The sequence below is a fragment of the Anser anser genome (assembly GCF_964211835.1).
Source record: "Anser anser genome assembly, chromosome: 12".
NCBI classification, from domain to species: Eukaryota; Metazoa; Chordata; class Aves; order Anseriformes; family Anatidae; genus Anser; species Anser anser.
This window is the reverse complement of record NC_139733.1, coordinates 12298040-12317023: the sequence shown is the minus strand read 5'-3', so window position 1 is coordinate 12317023 and position 18984 is coordinate 12298040. Positions and strand designations below refer to the sequence as shown.

Below are 18984 nucleotides of genomic sequence, written 5' to 3'. Positions count from 1 at the left end.
ATCAGATTAGTCTGTGGGAACTTCTAATATTATTGGGTGCCAGTGAAAATTGCCTTGGGCATCTTTGTGTTACATTGCACTCCATAGACTGTACGTATCCTGTTAGCAGATTGTCTTGCATGCTGTAGTCTGTGGTTCTACCAAAGAATGCTATAGAGTCAGAAAGACTGGTAAGCTATCAACTGAATAGCCTTATGTGAAAACCTTGTCTGATCAGCCCTTGAAACTTTCCTTGATTAAATTTAGGGGAATGGTGTCCTGGCCTTACTGTGGAACATCTCTTAAAAGCCATTAAGGAGCAGTGAAGTATACTGCACAGATAAGGACAATGTTCCTGACATTAGGAACAATATAAGTGAACGTTTGAATTTTGAAACTTGTTTGAAACTCTCTTGTTTCCAGATAGTCCTAAGGAATAGCTCAAACTGAACTATGAGAGTGGCTCAGCATGATGATGTATACAGGTCCCTTTTTGGAACTGATTAGCCAAATCACTCTCCTGCTCTCTTGGGTTCCTCCTCTGAGGCTTGATTCACTTAGACCTTAGTTGTTAGCTTTTCACCGATAGTTAAATAAAGCTGTCATCTTCCAAATGGAGTTGCTGACAGTGGATGTTGAAGTAAGCACAATATGTACACATCAGTGCCTGAAAAATTCAAATATTGGATTGAATCAAGCACTGCAAGTTCAGCTGGAGGGAAACTTGCAGCTGATGGTAAAGGACGCTGAATTTGATTCTCATTTTGTTGCTCTGATGCAGGCATAAATTATCTTGACTCTGAAATGCTGATCAGGAATATATCGGGTACGAATTTGGAGAATTATGGTCCCTGCTTGTGTTCTCTTGGAAATATCTTTGGAGAGTGTTCAAAATGTTGGAAAATATAGCAGAGTCCATATGAAGAGGTAGATGGAAAGCCATATGCAAGTAAAACTTTGAGCACTAGGGGCTCGTTTCTCCAACAGACAATCTTAGCACTGGCAGGGCAATACATTTCAAGGCAGCTTCCCCAACCTTGCACAGGTTGTACTTGCAGTCATTCCCCTTTGCAATTATGCAAGGGCATAATTACATGCCATGCCATCCATTTTGGATGTGCACAATTAATCCTATAAGAGTATCTGGAAAGCTAGCCCTTCATGTGGAAATTGCATGCATATTGCAGCCATTTTGTATTTAAAAGTGGTCACACACACCACATGCACAAAAGAACTGCTTTAGCATGCCATCAGTGCTCATTACAGGGTATTGTGTCCATTGGCACAGATGGAAAACCTGCGAGGGTACGTCAGCATATTAATACTGGAGAACCGAAGGCTGTGAATTCAAAATCTGGATTTGATCACTGGAAAAGATTTGGGAAGGCGGTGTTTACTCTGTGCATTCAGTGTACAGTGTTTGCGCTGTGCACTGAGATCTTGCGTGTGCCTGTAGCCTGTTGCAGTGTGTTCCAGCAAAAGAAAACTGGGATCTGTTTCAATCCCGCACACTGACTTCAGGCATCATAATTAACCCCTCAACACTCAGGCTTGTCACAAATGACCCCATTGGTACCATTGGTACTCCTGCATATTGAATGGTTATATTTTTTGAAGTTTACTTCCATTAAAAAATGAGTATAAACTTTCTCTTACTGAGATACAAATCCAAATGATTGTTGATTAGCAAGTTGGTGTCAAATACGCTAAGAGAAAAATAATTTTTGATCCACCGTGATTTAATGATAGTGATTTGCCCAGCACACAAACCAAGTAATTATGACCATTTCTACTACATATGCAGAAAACAAAATACCTTTGCCTTTTGAAGACATGTTTCTTGTCCTTCCTTTGCTATCAGCCCTCAGAAAGGATCTTGCTTGGATGTCTGTAGATGATGTGTGGTGGCTTCTGCCTTGAGTTTACCTTCTAATGAACTTTTGGAGCTGCAAAAGGGAAAGGAATAAAGAGAGGGATATCAGGACATGTAAACAAAAGATGATGCAACCAGCCATGTATTTTTCAGCAGAACCTGGGACTGCTATATTTGATCTATGTATTCTTTTCCTGCAGGAGGAATTGGATGCCTTGGTCGTGACAGGGGGCAGACACGGAACTGTCTTGATGCAGTGGAGATTTATAACCCTGATGGAGACTTCTGGAGGGATGGACCTCCTATGCCTTCTCCCCTCCTCTCCTTACGAACAAACTCTACCTGTGCAGGCTCAGTGGAAGGGAAGCTGTACCTCTGTGGAGGATTTCATGGAGCAGGTACTCAAATGAGTGTAAAATTCTTTGCATATTTGAAATCGGTTTCACTGTATGCAGCCTGACTTGACCGAATAACTCTGTGAGGTGGCACTGGCATGCCCTGGAACAACAGAGCTGATCCAGCCCTTTGGACTGCTGACTCCTAATGTCAATATGAATGGTGTTCTGTTTGTTCTTTGTTTTTTTTCTTAAAGCATGAAAAATTAAGGATGTTTCTGATCTGCACTGAACTGGTCCAAACCTATGCAGAATTCTCCTTGATATACATAGAGAGCTACCGAGATCAGGATCTTAATGTATGTTACATACATTGAAGAACTTGATTGTATTTGTTGAAGATTAAGGTGCTATTGATCGATCTGTAGCTGTGGTAGCTAGCTCTGTTTACTTACATGCTTTTCATTTTCAGTGTTGAAAAACCTTGTGTATTTAATGAGTACTCTGGTTAGGGAGCTGAGGTGCAAAGACTAAAATTCCGGATCTGGTGATTTGAAATAATCGTAGTCCCATGGCCACCTTTCTCCTTTTAAGTCTTCCTTCTTCCAGCTGTACTTGACTATCTAAATCTCCAGTATTGCTACTCATTTATAATTATAAATGCAGAGTCTCTCAAAACATGCACACTTCTCCTGCTATAGAACAGCTGCTACCCCAATCTCTTTTCTAGGAGAAAGCAGTACAGATGCACTACTCACTGCTACTAAATGTCATGTCAGGCTCACTGTTGCCCAGGAATGTCTGTGTGGTATCACTGGGTCATGTCCTTCATGTTACACTGATAATGGCTGCATTGGCTTTTACTTGTATAATGAACTCTAAACTTAGAGCTGCTCTGTTTTAGAACGATTTTCATCCTTTAGTTCACAACTCACCTTCCCTTCACTTGCTACTGTCTGAAGAACCTGCTTCCTGAAAACTCTTGTATGGCAGCTCTAACAGGCGTGTTCTTGTGCCACACCTGATGGAAATTGTGGCTTCAGAATGATTTTGGTTATGATTCATCACTGTTTCCACAGGAAACATTGTGCCATCATTTTTGTCCTCAGCAGTGTAAGGAAAGCCTAAAGTTAGTGGGTACAAACCTCAAAAGGCTGATCATCTGCACTGGCACGTGAAGCAGTTACATTCAAGGTGGCCAAGAGATTAGCATGAAACCTTCTGAATAAGGTAGCTAAAGAGCCATAAAACCTTTGTAGAATACCCCCGCATTCTGTCACTGAGTCACATTAGGAGTGGCAGCACTGGGAAAGGTTGAAAGTTCCCCTGTGGCTTTCAAGCTGGCCATCTTTTGTATGCTTGTATAATGCCAGCTCAATGGGGTCCTGACTCCTGACTGTATTATTGCAATCTAGATAATTAGGTATAGAATTCTCCTACGCTAAGTGTTGTTTAGACGGGGAAACAAGGAGTTGGAGTTAGAAAATGCCAGTATTGCAGTTACCTGTGCAACCTGGATTTTGATGCCCTCCATGTGTGCACTTTGTATACCAGAGAAATAGTATGTGATTGTGTTGTTAGCATAGTGTCTATTAACAAGGGAGCCAAGATAAGATTCGCAGTCAACTTTAAATCTGATATATCCAAATGTCTGCGGAGTTGAGAGGAAGCTGTGTCTTAAGATAGACTTATTAATGACTTTAAAGTTATTAGAGGGAAAGGGTTTTTTAAATCTTCATAATAACTTCCAGCTACCACCATCAAGGAATAGATGGCTGCAGTCCGTTTGCAGAACCTGGAGGTTATGTCATTAGTTTTTCTCCATGTCCCTGTCTTCTCTGCATGCTGGGAAGAGTGCTGCTCTTTGGTGTGAAGGCTGGAGTATGGGACAGAGGGTTATTACTGTCATGTGGGAACTTGGAGAGAGTGGCTTGACTTTGCTCTTTCACAATTACAGCTGCTCAGCAGATTCAAGATATTCACAGAACAGCATGTGCTGCTGCTGCTTTAGTAGCAGATAGGGTTATTTTAGAATGTGCTTGTTTGGCTTTAGTCTTTTGGGTTTCTTGGCATGCCACTTCAGTTTTTGTGAGGGATGCAACCAAGAGAGGATATTCCAATTTTACAAAACATTGTAATTTAGTTTCAACTGAGTGGAGTTTTTGGAACAAGCTGGAGGCACAGCTGTAGTCTCTGGGTTTTCTGCCTGCTGAACTCTAAAAGGCTGCTGTGAACACTCGAGTACAAGTGCTTCTCAAAAAAAAAAAAAGCCAAACGCTTTGCTGCTCTGGAGAGCCTTAGCCAATGTATATAAGCAGCTGTATATAGGGACTCCCTATATACTGTAGACTTGTCCCTGACTCCTAGTCTCAACTAGTCTTTGAATTCACTTAAATTCTTGATCCAGCAGTGGGAAAGCTGACCTACTAAGGATATTTTTGCATCTTAATTTTACTTGTGTATGCACCATGCTCTGTGTGCCTTTCTATGCAAGCATAGACCTAAGTGGTTAATCAGAGGCCAGAGATGCTGTACACAAAGCTGAGAAACAGCTGTTAAGTGCCCAAAGGGCCTTAATTTTGGATCAAAAGACATTGGCCTTTCAACTGCCATCACTTCTGTGTCCTTTATTACACTCCTTGAAATTTCCTGATAACAGGATTCCCATCTCATGTACTGCCTCTAAACCTTTGCTTGGAGAAGGACAAGGACAAGTGGAGTAGCACTTAACAGCATTCCCAGGAGCAGAGGAAGAGGAATTGCAGCAACTTGGTTTCCAGAAGGAAGTCTGCTTGGCCAGCTGGGAGTATCGCTTGAGCAATGCAGAGTAAAGCCTCTCTAAAGGATGAGCGTACTCCAAAGTGTCCAAACTTCATCAAGAGAAAGCTTCTTCTGTACTGCAGGGAATGCTGTTTCATGTTGAGCTGTTGGTGTACACTGCTTGTAAGACTTTTCCTGCTGAGGCTTCCTCAAGTTAAAAGCTTGTTCAGCGACAGGCTATGAGAGGGGATTAATTCAGCAGAAGTTTAGACTTAGCTGAGGGGTCTACACTGAGACGTTAGTGACCCCAGACTCCATGCAGTGTATAGAGGAGCACAGACTTCCAGGGGGACATTCAGGTCCTTGGTGCTTGAAATTTTCTCTGACAGACCAGAAGGCAATTCAGAACCCTGAGAACCTCTTGTCTGTTAATGCTCCGTGTTTCTATCAGGATACGGGCAATCCTAACTTGGCTTACTGAAGGCAAATCTGTCAGGAGCCTGGTGGTTAGATGGTAGAAACCATTCTGAGACCTCTTATCACTTGGCAACAAATGATGTATCTTATGATCATGAGTACCCAAAAAATTATTTCTACTTGCTTTGAATTCCAGTTCCCTGCTTTAGAATGACTTGACAGACTTCATCTGCTAGCCCACAGTTTATCCAAATTAGTTCATTTTCTGCTAAAACTATTATTGCAAATAGGAACCATTAATCTGCCCATCTGACACCCAGCTCCAGCTCTCATAGCTTAGTGCCATGAGTGTTGACTGCCATTTGCCAGCAATGTTATAGCATTCTGCAAGATATTCAGAAATGTTTAAAATCCTTGGTTTTATCCATTATTTTGTAGTTCTGCACAGAGTGAAAACGCCAGTCATAGTATGAATATTCAGAAGGACCCAGTGTGCAGAAGCCAACCAGCTTCCTACTAACTGCTTGAATGCTGCCGCATTTAGTGCTGTAGCTACAGATTTTAAAGCAGCCTTTGTGGATCAAGTGTACAATGTTCTTGTTGACACATCTTATTTCCTTTGCCTAGCACTAAAACCTGACACCTGTGCAGGTTGACAGCTATTAATGTTAGCCTGGGCATGGCAGGAGCAGGCTCATTAGGGCGCCTTGCTCAAGGAGGGGTGAGCAGCCCTTCAGGTATGCAGCACTACACGATTATGAATGCCTGCCAGACTGGGCTCCCTGTCTCATTTCCAGTGAAAATAATGCTATGAAGCAGTTAAATATATTTATAATAAAGGCAAGCGTGCATGCCTGTTTGCTGGGACTTCCCAGCCTTGTGGAGGCACACATTCATTGACTGTGCTTAGTTGCTTCGAACAAATCTTGCAGCACGTCCCTGGGGGCTGGTGCTGTGGGAACAGTCAGTGGGGGGCTGTTCTCCTGATCTGTAGCTGCATTTTTAGATTATAGGTGTTGGTCCAACTGTCTGCCTCAGATTTGAATTAATTCAAATTCAGATTTGATTTTTTTAACTTGATTATAATTAGAATGCCATCATTATTGTACACCCATGTGACATCAGTTGATGTGCAAAGTAATGGGACAATCACCTCAACTCAAATAAGATACTTAATAGGTCTCCTACTAGCAGCACATCACTTAAAATATTGTATGATTTTTATCAGCTATTGCACTTGATGTTGAACGTTCTCTGAACTGGCAGTTGTGCCATCTTTCTCCAACACAGTTTACAGCAGAGAAGATGAATTTGCTGCTTTCCTACTAAATACATGAAAAAAATCTAATATTTAGCATCATGTATGATATCTGAGCTATTCAACCCAGATCTGCTTACTTATCATTGATATCAAATAGAAATTCATTTTTGCTCAAGGGGCACTACAGGCAGTGGGAGAGTCAGACGAAGGAAGAAGGGAAGAAATGCCTCTGGATTTGGAGCAGGCAAATCTAAATTTTGTCTGTAGCTGTTAGCCAACATAGGTGATACAGTAACATTCAGTCCACTAACTGTGTAACTGCTTCTACAGGAAAAAAAAATGCATACTTACCCCAGGTGCATTTTCTGGACGCTTCTTCCTCATTTACATAAATTGTAATCCATACATTGGAATAGCAGCAGCACTGCTTGCGGCAGTGCAGAGCCGTGTAGTAATTACTGTATTCCAACTGAGCTAATGAGTTTGTATCTCCACGCCACCCTCTCCTGACAGCGGACTAGCTTAATAGTTATTTATTTTGACTAATCTCCCATAAATGCTGTTCCCCTCAGCCTCATCCATTACGTGATTTAGATGGGGAATCGTTGTAATGCTTGTTTTTTATTATAGTGGTTATGGTACATTACTGGAATCAAATTAAATTTAGATGTATTAAGGAGTCTGGCACAGTAAATACTACACTTGTGAAGTTTGGGGGATGAGGGATCGGAATGAAAGCTGTTTCTCCAGCACCTTCCCATGTTCTCAGCTAAATAAAGCAGAGGGGCAAACCCCGGGCTGCCTATCTGCAGCACTGCTTGTTTCCCTTGGTTAGAATTTACCAGGCAGTGATGAATAATTGAAGTTCTCCTGCCCACAGTTGTTATCATTTGAATAAATATCCCCACCCATGAAATGGATTCAGGGTCCCTGTCTTGCTCAGCGTAGCAGTCTGCCCGTGGCTGCCTGATGTGCCACAGATGCTGCCACATCTCTCCAGCCTGCTCGCCAGGTCCACCCCAAAAAATGCTGCTCGACATTTTGCCTGTTCCCTGAGAAGCTGCTCTTGGAGACACCTCGTTGGTGTGCTCCCTTCCTCAGGAGTGCTGCCCGCCTGCCCTGTGCTCATTAGCTGGAAACTCACTGCTGTAAATAAGGCCAACGTAGGTCAGGGAATCGCTGGTGAGCAGCACCTGCTTGTTTCAGATCTAAATTCAACCCGGTGTCTGACTGTATTAGTAATCTGGTCATGCCTCTGACTAAGGTTCATTTATAGTTTATAAAGGGTTAATAAATGATTAATAGATATTTTAATGCATTTTAATTAATTGCTAAAGAGGTCAATAGGTTGTTTAGAAACATGGCTTAGAGCCATGTATGACATCTTCTATTGTGTTCATAACTGCCTGTCATGCATACAGTCTAAACATGCTTTATATCATCTATTAATAATGTATTAACCCAGTGCAAAGCGTTTAGAAACAGTATCTTAGCATGGTCTGAGACCAGTAATTCTCATCTTGCTCTTCCAGCTTTTACTCCCATGCATGGTGCACTGACTTCAAGAGCACTGATCCTGCTGCTGCTGCAATTTGTGATCCTGCTATCACCTGCAGCACAAGCAGGATCAGTGCTTGTAAGACTGAAAGAGGCCTTGCCTGTGAACAATAGACAACTGGAAAGAGTTAAAATGCTGAAGCAGCTAGATCAATCCCAAGAAAATCAGTCGAAATAACTGAATCAGAAGTTCCTTCCTGTAGACCATTCTTCATATATATATTTTTTTAATTTTAATACACATTGATCTGTGAGGGAATGGGTGGATCATAAAGTTATGGTTCTGAAGAATTACACAGCAGAGCGGGAAGATAGAAGTCTTGTCTATGAGAGCGAATAGCTTACCTTACTCCATGCAGGTGCTCTGAAAACAATAAGCTGCCACAGCTGTAAACTGAAGACCCAACCTGTCTCCCAGCTTTCACTGTGTCTGGTGGGAAGCACTGCCTTGGTGCTTAACATCCTGAAGGCTGGCCAGCATGTTAAGCAGCCAAGCCAAGTTCCCTCTCCTGTGTATTCTGCTTCTGCCCACAGGCACAGATGATGGATGTGATTGACCCCACAAGCGGTGTTGGCTGCGTTGTCCTAGCAAGGCTGGTGGAGTTAGGGGCAGCTCACATGCAAATGGAACTGAAGGCCAGAGACTTGATGAACTTATTCTGTTTCCTACTGCACATCAGGAACCAGTACATCTGGTGATAATGATCTAAATGCACTTCTATCCCATTGCAACACAAACATGAATTCCCAAGTCACTGAACTCTACATCATGTAATTACGAAAGCAGCTATTAGTGGTGAGGAAGATAAGTAGCAGAGGCTAATCCCTTATGTTTAAAGTCATTGTCTGCTCTCCGGTGCAGATAATGGCATGCAAAACCAGTTACAAACTAGCACTGGAGGCTGAGCTGCCTCAAGACAGCTCTGAGGTGGCTGTTAGGTGACAAGGATGTGAGAAGCTTGAGAAAGAACCCCCCCTGCGTAATGAGTTTTGGGGACTGGCAAGCACCTTGTGATGTTGAAGTGCTTTTTCTGTGGAAAGAACAGGCAGTTAACAGCACAACCACTAGAGGTTTGGTGGCTTTTTTCTATAAATTGATCAATGGCCAGAGAAGATGGAGCATGTTAGGGAACTGTGCCAACAGGAAAGGAAAAGGTGCTGTGACAACCTGAGAAGTGCCGGGACTGGTATCAGCAGGATTTTAGGAAAGTATGGGTGAGGATGTCCCAGGGCAGACGTGACACTGAGGCCATTCCCCCCTACTGCTCAATGAGGTTCTGTGCTGAGGCACCTGGCCCTGCTCTGAATGAGCCTGCTTGGGTACTGCTGGCCATATAACAGTGTGCCGATGTGGCTGTGGCACAGATAAGATGCTGGTGAGCTTATCCAAAGCTATTTTGGAAATCTCTGCACTGATGTAGGCAGAGACATCACAGCTTATGGAGATACTGAGAGCACGTGCCATGATGCAGCTTTCTTCCTCCGTAAGATGGAGGCAAACTGACTGGCTGATGTCAATGGGCTTCTGGAAGAAATTAAATTCTTGACCACATTTCAGCAAACTTCCATAGGTTTCACTCCAATGAGCTAAAATTCAGCTTCTTTTTTTGGGGGGGGGGGGGGGTCAGTGCTCTGGACTCCAAGCCATGGAGTGAATTTCTTGGTATCATCTTTAGCAACATAATAGCTGTATGGTTAGTAGTCCTGTATTGAGCTATAGATTTTTTACCTGTTAAGCATACTGCTCAGTTCTTCTGTGTCTGCAACCCTTTAACACCTTCCCCCATCCCCCAAATAATAATGTGGGAATGCTCGGTTCCAAAGACAAAGCAAAACCAAAAAAGACCAAAAGTGCTATAAATACTACACTTACAAGGGAAGGCGCTCTTCCTCCTAATCCCAAATTACAAGTGGAATGCAAGTTTTTTTATTTAAAAAAAAAAAAAGACGAAAGCAGATCAAATATTTATAATATTGCCTGCAGTCATACTGTGGGTCTTTCCCAGTATGGTCCGTCCTGATTTACGGTCTCTCCTCATTCAAATGACATAAGAAAGCATACAATATAAAATGAAATCTGGCCATATATGGGGAGTGGAGCATATTTGAAAATAAACACATTGTAGAGAAAACATGATTGTGTCTATGGAGTGCAGGCAATCACTGAAAAACTAATATTTTTGTGGGTTTTATCTGTACACGTAAAGAAAAACTTCATTTCAAAATTTTGTGGACAGTTTTGTTTACAGATGAATGCAAAAACTTATTTTGCTTTCAGCCTACTGTAATTGAAATATGATTCTAACAAACATTTTTGGGTATAAATCAAGTTCTTTATTACTGGAAAAATACACATTTGTAGGTTCAGTGTTAGCCTTCAGCCTGCATTTGAATGACAAAAAAACATAACTGTACCAAGAGTTCTGACTTTCTTCTGAAGTACTATAACTTCTAGTGTGGATAAACTTATGCTGGAGTGAATGTTCCTTATGCTGGTTTAGCCCTTTCCTAGATAAGAAGAAAAACATACTGCAGTAAACACTGTACTGCTTTAAAAGTGTCTGCGTTAGGGTTAGGTTTGTATTACCTGAATGATTCTATTACAAAGGGGTTTAAGGCCCATGTACAAACATAAAAAGCAAGCTTCTTAAGTCGTCTTCTCATGGTTAAACAATGATGTGCAGAATAATACTGCCTCATTTTGTAGGGAAAAAAGCATTTAGAAGGGAGTGAAATCCTTTCATTAGGTGAGGTGGCTGTCTGGTAAATGATGCAGAATAATGCTATGTGCGACAGGGAATTCTGTGCATTGGCTTTTTAAAAGGATAATCTGTGTAATTCAACCTTTTTCTTTCTGTAGATGTCTTTATTCTATTTTAGGCAAAATTGGCTGCTAAGGTATTGCCTTAAAAAAAAAAAAAAGAGAAACCAATGAAGTAGAATATGGAATTATTTGCACCAAGGTAAATGGTAGGCTTTAAACAGTTTTTTGGGATTAAAGCCCAAATGAATATTAGAGTCTGGAATCAAAAGTGACAAACTTCCAGAATTTTTGACAAACGTTACCTTTTCTATTGCCCATACCAAGGGGTGGGTGTGTGTGTGTGTGTGTGTGTTTCTTCAGAGCTGAGGTGTTTTAACTCATTTCTCATTTCAAAACAAAGAGGATGTCATTTTTTGAAGCATAACTACATTGTGAGCAGTGCTTTTCCTCACATGAACTTTCTCATCCAAAGCGTGCTGCTTCCTTTCATATTAAATAAGACAAGACTGCAGAAGTGATTGCTTCCTTTATTCCAACAACAAACCTTTTTTTATCTCCCAAGGGTTAAGAGTTAACCAACAGTCCGCGTGCTGGAAAGCAGAATTTGTGGAGTGGAACAAAACCAGCTACATCATCCCGCAAAAAGGGAAACAAGGGGCACTGAAGGTTGTGAGTCACCAGGGTCAGGATAAAACACAGCAAGGCTGGCGAGAAAGGGTGGCTGAATCTGCCTTTGATGTTTTAATTATGATTTTCTCTGAAGTGTTGCAATCGTCCACAGAACATTTCAGACAGTCCCAGTGTTTGATTTTTTCCTCTGATTGTCTCATTTTTGTCATGATCTATGCCAAAGAAAATCCAGGCATAAAAATTTATTGCATAAAGGAGATGATCTAATAATAAATCCGGGGACTGGAGCCTCCCATGTCACAGCTCAGGTCTGTTTGTCTTCATATTTGTATCTTAGGGAAAACCTGCTCGCTCTTGCAGGGTCATACAAAAGTGAGCTCTTTGGTACTGGCATGTGCTACTTGTTCACAGGTTCAGTTGTGCCTTCTCTTCACAGGTCACTGGGTATTTTATCAGTTTGCTGTCTTGTCTCATAGATGGTTGTTGCTTGCCTACCTATTATTCTCCTGTACTTAATGAACTACCTAAGTCCAACAAACAAGCCATCAAAACTATCGTTCCATTTTCCAAGAACAGAGGAAAGGAATAGAACAAGAACTATGCAGATGAGGCCAAATCCTGAAATCTTAATTTCACTCAAGCTCGCAGAGATGCGTGAAGCTCCCAGAATCCAGGGCTTGGACCAAGAAAAATGTTTCTGGTACAGCTGAGAGGAAAATGGCTATGGGCTGTGGGGTGGAAACATTGTGCTGTTCTCTGGTGAGAGAGGGGTGAGAGATGGCGGATGGTTGGTGAGCTGTTTTCTTAAGTAAATACTTGACAAAAACATGAAAATATTTCCATAAAGCTGAGGCATCCACAGTGTGCAGGACCTGCAGTAATGTAGAAGTGGCTCTAAATAGTGCAGTGAGGAAACTGATCCCAAGGGTGGAAGAAGTCTCTCTTCATGTGACCTCCTTGCATCCTGAAGCTATTTGTAGAGGAGCCCCAGGGACATTTAAATCCCGTGGCACTACATCATTGTAACATGGACACCAACTTTCCTCAGTGCCTAAATGACAATAACACTATCTGGGGGGTAGTAAACCCCCAAAGTTGCTGTTTTCTGGAGGAATTTGTGGTCTGTTTCCAATGCAAGAAAATACATGCCTCCAGATGCTCTTCTGTATTTCACTCTTTCCCTTTTTTTCAGTTCTTTGCTGTTGGTTCCACAGAAGGGCAGTGTCCAAACATGAGACGCAGTCGCTAGACATGAAGGATTGTTTTTGAGGTGACATTAAAAAATAAAATATTATAGCAGGGCTGAATGGGAACCTCAGACCAGACCCTGTAAAGTTTATTGTGTCACAAGTCTTTCAAGACTCAGAATAGCTATAAGTACTTGGTGTTTCTTGCTGTGATGGCTCTTACCTTCGTACCTGTGAAGTGCCTGTGCTTGGCAGTTTTTGAGACCTGACTCTTAACAAATCTACATGGAGATTCATCAGAAAGAAGGGAAAGAAGCTGACAGCAAAGCACACACACACCCTCATCTCAAAGACTTTAGACTAAGGTTACTGTGGGAAAGCAACTTTAACATGAAAGAGTGAGCAAAAATGAAAGATGCTTTTTATTTTTAGGAAATAGCTTGGCTTTGAGTAACAAAATTGCTGGAGAATTCAGGCCTTTTGTTAGCAATGAAAGGCTTTACCTTTACACAAGAAGTTTAATTCAGCACTGCTGGTTGACAATTGCAGTTCTCTGCTGTGTGGTGATTCTTTCATTATTTTCTGTTAGTCTCAGTAAAAAGCTGTTTGTCTTCAGATTGGCTGTGATTTATTGGCTTTCTTCTGACCCGACTGTTCAAGACATTCCTCTTTATAAAGTACATTTCAAGCCCTGGAGGTTTCTCTATCTTTATTTGCTATGGAATTGGAGTGCTTCCAGGAGCCTAAGAACTACAGTTTAGTCGGGGGGGAAAGAAAAGACAAGGCAGTGCATGTAGGCCTGCTCATTAGCTCTGTCTCAAAGTGAGCATTTGACATTTGATCGTGTGATGAAATGCCACCTGCATGCTTGTACCAAGGTGGAGTGCTTCATACTTTTATCTCTGCTGTTCAGAGGGTGAGGACTGAATGTCCTGTATAGGTCTTCATCTGCACCAGTTAGTTGGCTGTATGTTGACAAACTTGCACAGTCCTCAACGTAGCTGTTGGTACCAGAGAAAGGACCTTTTCGTTGCTACATTACAGCAGATTAGTAACAATACCTTTGCATTTCGATCCTGTTTGGTTTCACTTCTGGTTCTTATGTTGCTTCTGTTTTTCAGCTCGTCATGAAGTCATCACCAAGGAGATCCTCGAGCTCGACACGTGGGAGAACCAGTGGAACGTGGTGGCCATCAATGTCCTCATGCATGACAGCTATGATGTCTGCCTTGTTGCGAGGCTGAACCCACGGGATCTTATCCCTCCTCCCCCCGATTTAGTGGACCAATAGAAGCTCAGTGACTCTCTGCTTCCAGATTCTGCAGAAATGGAAGAATTTGGAGAAATAAATTCTGTGTTGGCTCTGGATGACAGCTGAGCACCATGGAGAGAAGCCTGCAACACGTGCTTAAGGACAGAGATGCCTTTGAACTGCGCTTCTTGGACAATGCTTAATTTGCTAGTACTGGTACTTTTTTGATTGAAGCTGAGGTTGCCATCCTCTGTGTGTCACTCAGGCACACTGTCTCTTGGTCTTCCTCTTCCATTTGGCTGTGCAAGCTCCGGTGTTTGGTGCAGCCTGGGCTTCTGGGACCTCTGCCTCGCAGGCAAGGGGGCAGCCCAGGGTTCACGTCACAGCAGAGCACCCCATAGGAAGGAAAGCTCTAGCCAGGGAAAACCCTCTTTTGTTGTTCAGCCCACTGAGTTCTTCTAAGCTACCAAGGGGATTAAGAAATACCTGAAGTCAGCTGGTGAAAACCAGTCCAGCTGTACCACAGTGACAGGCTATTTGGCTGATGCAGGAGTGGAGGGAAGACAGAGAAGGGCATTTGTTTATTTAAACAAAAAAGCTTTAGTCAAGGTTTGTTAGCCAAGTACATCAGCTACTGCAAACATTATCTAACCCACAGCCAGGACAGTCAAGTCATCCTTTCTCTGTCAGCAGAGCTGAGCCTGTGCTGGCAGAAAACTGGTCTTCTGGCAACAAGTCACAACTGAGTCTTCCAAAAGAGATGGCTACCTTCTGTACCAGAGAGAGGAAGAATCCTAAATTTTTGCATAGATTCTACCTGTCATGAGGCAGGACCACCTGGTCTTGTGTGACCAGAACCTTAAAGCTAGAAAACCCTGGCTTTAGCAAATGCTAAAAGAGTGAATGATAAAATTACACAAGAATGATCACTGTCAGGAAGAAGTTGCTTTTAAGGTTGTAAAAGCAGTGACAAAACTGGATGGAAATAATTGGCAAAGAAATGAAGGAATCCATCAGGTAGTTCATCTGTAGTTACTAGCCTGTTTTGCAATTCAGAGCACCTCCATTTTCTTTTTCAATCATTTATTAGGCTGGAAAAAAAAAAAAAAACATTTTTGGTGGTGGCTTTTTGGGTTTGGTTTGGTTTTGTTTTGTTTTTTTGCTTGTAATGCATATGGCAGAGAGGGATGGAGAGGACAGCCCCAAAGCCCTTCCTCAGTTCTGACTTTTCTGATTCCTGACTTGTTCTCTAGAATATCCAGTGGGAATATTAAACTGCTGTATAAAAACAATTAGCAGGAAGGTCACTGAAGTTTACTTGATAACTGTAGTCCCTTGCTGAGGATCCCTCACACAATAAGGGGGGGGGGGGGAGGAGGAGACTAAGGAAAACATGCAGAAAAGGAGTAATCTGTGAGCTGAAAAACTGATCTCTTCTCTCCCTATTTCACAGGCAAAATGAGTGTCACAGCCTAAATGCATACTCTTGTGTTCATATCAGTTCTGTATTGTCCAGGGATTTGGTTTTTTTCTTCCTTTGATACGTGGATTGTCATCTCTCTAGTGGAGAGTCGTGAAAGCAAGAACTCAGTGGTGCTCATCAGTGACCATTTCTTAATCTTAACCTCTCTGGTCACAAAACAGTATTGTAGGTGTAAGACTAAAGAGGTTACAAATTTCTGCTTTAATACATTTTTAAACAAAACCAGTAGATTTTTTTCCAATTAACCGTGCAACATCAGAAACTTTTTTTTAACTTTAGCTGTTACTGTGAACTAAAGGTAATCCTGTAATTTCTCTGCAGAGCTCTCAAATCAGCAGGAAGCAATGCTCTTGAGAGGCCGCTCTCAGCCAAACCGCTGTTTCCTTCTGATTACTTCAAATTCTGCAATGTATCTACTGATTTTTCTATCACCATTTTTGTTTTAAGGGAGAATGCTTTAAGGGGTGGGTGTTTTTTTGTCTTTGGTCTCTGTTCTGTGTCTATGCCTGATGATTCAAATCCTCCGTTGTGTAAAGCCTGAGTTAATCTGCTGGATTTCACACTCTGGGTGGTTCAAGTGGGGAAGGAGGCTTTTGCAGATTTTCATTTGACATATTTGAATGTGTATGTGGAACACAGCTGAGACTCCTCTGTTAAACTGTTATTCCAGTAGCAAGCTGGCTGTTTCCCTCATGCTTCGTATGCTTTGTTTTTAGGGACAATCAGTGAGCAGAGTGAAAAGTGTATTCCTTGAGGTCGTCTCTCTTGATCACCAAGGAAAGTAATTGCATATGTTTATATGTGGGCATTGCAATCAGATATCTTGAGCCATAGTGGACAATTAAGAGGTTTTTCTTCACGTGCCACTGGAAAGCTATCTGCTCTCGCTTTCATGGAGCATTGCTTTTCTTCTGCTCATGTGGTCTGGCTCTTAGCAGGGACTCTGGTGTGTCTCTCTGTTTCTGTCCATGTCCAGCAGACAGCTGGGCATTGTTTTCTTCTGGATTAAGTATCTAGAACAGGGGGCAAAGGCAGACTAATTTAGGTTCCAACTTTAAAATTTTGTGGGGGCCCCATTTAGTTCATCGTTTGTCCCTGGGGTGACTACAGTTTCTAAGCTAATACTTGGAAATGAAAGCTTGAGGAAAGGAAGGAAGAAGTAGAAAGCATGCTTATTGAGAGGTACAGATCTGAGCCAAAATCCTTCCAAGAGTATGTGAATGTGTCAGCACGTCTGATATGTTCGTGGGTAATCTCACATAGCTGGGAAAGTCCTTAAGAGCTTTAATTTCTTCTATTACAAATCCTGATGCAAGTAAATTACAGAATATGCATTCTCCAAGCTTGTGAGCTTTACTGAAATAATAGTTTACTTCAGCCACTTTCTGGCTGAGCCATAGTTAGCTGAGTGTTTAATCAAGGCTGCCTTGACATCGTCCATAATTCTAAAATGTGAACAAAGCAGTGCTGACAAGCTATGGACTATTTAAATGAATGGGGGGATTATTAAGCAAAGGCATGCACTTCAGTTTCACTTGAAACGCTGAAGTACATCACTAGTTGCCAAATATGAAGAAAAATGTTGGAGAGGTAACTGGTCATGTGGCCCACAGGGAATGAAAAAAATGAAATGCTCTGAAAAGCTAATTGAGGCTGTCCGTTTTTATCCCCAGTTAGTGTTTTATTTTGAAATTGTCCATGCATAACTGATTTCACAATGATCCCTGTGGATGTCTAATCTGTTTTCATCCATGCGGTCACAGGAACTGCTCACATGTATAAACCATCAGGCACTTGACTACCCATTCTACTCTACTACGGTGGCTTGTGGCTCAGTCCCTGCCCATGCCTGGCAAACACACACACACACGATTTCTGTGTGTGCAATACTGAAATGCATGGGGCAGGTGCTGGATTGTGTTCCAGCTGTATTCTGCCCTTTGGGATGCCTTGACTTGCCAGCAGGAAATCTCCTTGGTGCATGTAAAGCTGTCGGATAGCTTCCCCCACCAGCACTCCCAGGTATGTTCCAGGCAAGAGGCTGAGGTAGCATCAAAACTGAGATACCAGCAATAAAACTTAGAGCTGTTCCCAGAATGTTACAATGCACAGAGGAGTCTAGTGGAGCAGAAAGGAGTCTAGTGGAGCAGAATGATGCTCACATCTCTTCCTAGATTAAGTTTAATATGTAAAAGGATTGCACCCTAGATGTTAATCTTAGTTTTCCTCTACTCAAAGGGTGTATTGATATCCTTGATCACCTGAAAAGCAACAAAAACAAATGCTAGTGTATATGTATATAATTTTAAAATATATTTATGAAGATCTGTATTGTTTTTTCTGCTGATCTGGAAAATGACATTAATTTAATATGGATTTACCTAGTGAATGCTATCTTAGCTACAGGGATGGTCTTTCTCATAGGCTGTTCTCCTAATGGATTATGTAGTACCTCTGAAAATCTGTTTCATGAATCATAATGCTTTGAATCACCAGGTCAGAATTTCAGCTGCTCTATTGCACATTTCTGTGACTCTTCCTACAGCTTTTCAAGTGGACTCTAGCTGTAGCTTCAAAGCAATGCTATTTCACCCCCAGTTGTGCTCAGCTGGAACTAGTACATTTGCAATTTACAATCATTTGACATGTTGAGGTTGAAAGCAAAGGAAATATTGGAAAATGGAGAAAATATACACAGGGCCTACACAGAGTACACTTTCCTTCTTTTTCCCTGTGTTTAGTGCCAGGCCTGGGTGCCTAATGGAATGATTTCATGACAACCCATGATTGCAGCCATGGCAAAGGCCACGCTGGGACTACATTTGTGCTGCTGGAGCAGAGAACCAGCACGGAGCAGAGATGTGGCTCCTGGCAGACTTGCCTGCCTTGCTAGGAGAAATTACCTTCAAACAAAAACGCATTTAAGTGTTCCAGGATGTATGGTTGTATGTGTTTTATATACATATGTATAACATTATTTTTAGAAGTTCTTTACTGACAGCAGTAGGATCCATTTTTAATACATACCTGGCAACTCTGTCTTCTGCATATCTCATCAAAGTATTTCAAATAAAGTGCTGTTCTTTAAATACATGGAACTGTTCCAGCCTTCAATTCAAAACTAAGCTTAAGTTCCTTGCTGAGCTAAGGAACAACTGGGGAAATCTTTTCAACCTGGCCTACGCCTCCTTCCTTCTCCAAGTCTTTTGCTGGCTGTGGCTCTCCCCTGAGCAGCTCAGAGTCCTCTTGAATTTTGCACAGGTTTGTTCTGTTTCTCTTTCCCTACTCCTGCCTCAGCCCACTTGTCTAATCAGCCCGTTCACTCCTTTGTCTCCCCTTTGCCTCCCCAGAAGATGGGAACAGCTACTCGAGGTGTTCACCAGGCTCCAGACTGCTCAGGTGCCTGTTGCTCCAGGAAGGAATCAGCTTTGAAGGACAGAGGACAGCCATACCAGCTTCCTGGATTTGAGGATGTCTTTGAGCAGG

At 42.1% G+C, this 18984-nt stretch overlaps 2 protein-coding genes across 10 annotated transcripts in view; one reads left to right on the top strand and one right to left on the bottom strand.

The window, feature by feature from the left end:
- The window catches only part of MGLL (monoglyceride lipase), a 100789-nt gene extending 98864 nt beyond the window's left edge, over nucleotides 1-1925 (bottom strand). Inside the window, exon 1 of the mRNA XM_083795395.1 lies at nucleotides 1796-1925. Coding sequence (XP_083651521.1) covers nucleotides 1796-1814 — 19 coding nt within the window. The 5' untranslated portion in view covers nucleotides 1815-1925. The remainder of the gene's footprint in view (nucleotides 1-1795) is intronic.
- Nucleotides 1-18591, top strand: part of KBTBD12 (kelch repeat and BTB domain containing 12) — a 53750-nt gene extending 35159 nt beyond the window's left edge. For 6 of the 9 annotated variants that reach the window (XM_083795356.1, XM_083795354.1, XM_083795357.1 and 3 more), the window contains 2 exons: nucleotides 2053-2250; nucleotides 11509-13863. In XM_083795356.1, coding sequence (XP_083651482.1) covers nucleotides 2053-2250; nucleotides 11509-11843 — 533 coding nt within the window. In that variant the 3' untranslated portion in view covers nucleotides 11844-13863. Of the gene's footprint in view, nucleotides 1-2052; nucleotides 2251-11508; nucleotides 13864-13884 lie in introns of those variants that run through there. The other 3 variants (XM_083795360.1, XM_083795361.1, XR_014571367.1) reach the window with 2 other exon arrangements.
- The last annotated feature ends 393 nt before the right edge of the window (nucleotides 18592-18984 follow it).